This window comes from Orycteropus afer, unplaced genomic scaffold, assembly GCF_000298275.1.
Source record: "Orycteropus afer afer isolate SDZICR_OR568_19922 unplaced genomic scaffold, OryAfe1.0 scaffold00197, whole genome shotgun sequence".
NCBI classification, from domain to species: Eukaryota; Metazoa; Chordata; class Mammalia; order Tubulidentata; family Orycteropodidae; genus Orycteropus; species Orycteropus afer.
Genome location: NW_006921784.1, coordinates 6,259,748 through 6,262,045, shown reverse-complemented (window position 1 = coordinate 6,262,045; position 2,298 = coordinate 6,259,748). Strand labels below are relative to the sequence as shown.

General features: G+C 53.3%; 1 protein-coding gene across 1 annotated transcript in view; it reads left to right on the top strand.

Annotated features, from left to right (window-relative positions):
• Nucleotides 1–1,087: 1,087 nt before the first annotated feature.
• Nucleotides 1,088–2,298, top strand: part of TBC1D10A (TBC1 domain family member 10A) — a 63,618-nt gene continuing 62,407 nt past the window's right edge. The window contains exon 1 of the mRNA XM_007947982.2: nt 1,088–1,150. Within this exon, the coding sequence (XP_007946173.2) occupies nt 1,088–1,150 (63 nt within the window). The remainder of the gene's footprint in view (nt 1,151–2,298) is intronic.

The window sequence follows — 2,298 nt, the reverse complement described above, 5'->3', positions numbered from 1 at the left end:
TCGTAGATGCTCCACAAATCCTAGCTGTCATCAGTGTATTCTCCACTAATAATAACAGTGACACAAACCAGCTATTGCATGTGCGTGATGGTAGCGTAGTGCCTAAGGCACTTGACTGCTAACCAGAAGGCAGGCGGTTCAAACCCACCAGCTACTCCTCCAAAGGAAGATGGGACAATCTACTTCCGTAGTGATACTGCCTTGGAAAGCCAAGGAGGGGTCGCTATGAGTCGGGTCCGACTCGACGGCATATAACAACAACAACGATGTGATCTACTACTCTCATTTCTCAGGTAAGTAACTGAAGGGCAGGCGCTGCTCCAAGGACCCTCCTTGCATTCTGGAGCTGAGAGGGAGGGGAAAAGGAGGCAGGCGTGAGGGGGCCTCCGGAAGCGAGGGGCGTGGTCGGCAGGGACGCACCAATGGGAATGAGGGGTGGAGCCTAAAGAAGCAGCTCTGATGCGAGAAGTCCAATAAGGTTTGTACTTTGGAGCGAAAAGGGTGGAACCTAGAAAAAGCAAGCCCGCGGAAAAGAGACTAGAGGGAGTTAAGGGTCTGTGACTTTGAAGAGGGGCTTGGAGGAGGCGGGCCTGAAGCGAATAAGAGGGTTAAGGCAGTAGGGACGTTGGGCTTTAAGGAGGTGGCCAAAGGGGCCTTGGGAGGTTAGCTCTGAGGGAGCGGGGAACTAGCCTGTGGCATAAAGGAAGAGGCCAGGGCCTCGGGTGAGTGCGAGGAGCAGCTGCCAGGGAGATGTAGGATATCTCACCTGTCTCTAACTTCGCAGCCTCAGCCCCTGAATCTGGCCGGCTCATGGAACCGGCCCCGGCGTGCCTGTCGCTCCCAGGATTCCCAGCAACCCCAAGCCAGACACCGAACCGCTGTCCAGTTGACGCGAACTGGGGACCAGGAGCCACGCCCAGGAGAGGGGGCGGTCCCGGAAGTGCGTCAGCCTCGCCTCCTTGAAGAGGAGTTGCTTGGCCGTCGCCGCCGCCATTTTGTGAGTTCGTATTGTCTGTGCAGGAAGCGGTCTTGACGCGGCACTGTGCACCGACCCCGAGGCGGACTGGCAGCCCTGAGCGTCGCAGTCATGCCGGCTGGACCCGTGCAGGCGGTGCCTCCGCCGCCGCCCGTGGCAACCGAGCCCAAACAGGTACCTCGACCGGTAGCCCGAGCTTAGGCCTGGGCCCTCCCCCGGCGCGCGTGATCCTCACTCTTGCTCCTCGGCGTTAGAGGCCTTGGAGGGACTGCAAGTCCCAGGAGGCAGCTCGCTTCCCGCGCCACGCTTTCCGGTAGCGAAGAAAACACTGTAACAGTGGCTCTCGAAGTGTGGTCCACGGACCATCGGAGTCACCTGGGACCTTGTTTGAATTGCAGAATATGTGGTCCCAACTCTTCTGGACAGGAACCTGCATTTTAACGTGCACGCAAGGTGACTGACGTGCACATTAAAGTTTGAGAAGCACCGATCCAGCCTGCCCACTGACGGTATTTGGCAGTTGGGGCTACCGCTCACTTCACCAGCCTTTGCCTAGTAATCCTTAATTTTCTGTGTAGTTTACTTTTAGATGTTAATTTTCAACACCTACAAGACTGTGTGCCGTGCTCTGAGCTTAGTACAACGAATGAGGCATAACCCCTGCCTTAGAGAGTTCTCAGACTAATTTGGGGAACAGATGTATATGGATACAACCAACAAATAGTGTTGTCCTTGTCACTATAAACAAGGTAACAATCAAATAAAATAATTATAAGTAGAGGTACTGACACCCGAAGCCCAGTGATGCCTCTGGTTAAGGGCACATACATGTGGTTGAAGCATAGGGTTGGGAGAATGGTGACAAATACAATTTTGAAGCTTTGTACTCTTTGTAGACAATGAGAAGAGGAGGAAGAGAAGCAGGTTAGTGACAGATTGTGATTTGTTCCTTCCCCCCCACCACCATGGTACACATTTATTACAACCAAAACGGGTGAAGTCTGGGAAGGGTCCCAGTGCAGAACTTCACATCCTTAGGGACAGAGATCCTCCAGAAATAGTTGGAGACTCCAACTAGAAAACTTCACTGAACCTGAGGGCTCAGGGCTTTTAATTAGGCTCATCGCATGGTCGTGGTAGGATAGTTAACATCGGGTTACTGGGTGGTCCCACTTGGTCTGGTGAGCACTACCCAATTAGCTTCAGGTGGAATCCAGTCCTCAGGAGCCCAGAACAAAGGCCAGGTTGCTTTTTGCACCTCCCAGAATTTTGCTGTTAGGGAAGAGACTATAAATGCAACAGGTGTGAGTGTAAGAATACTT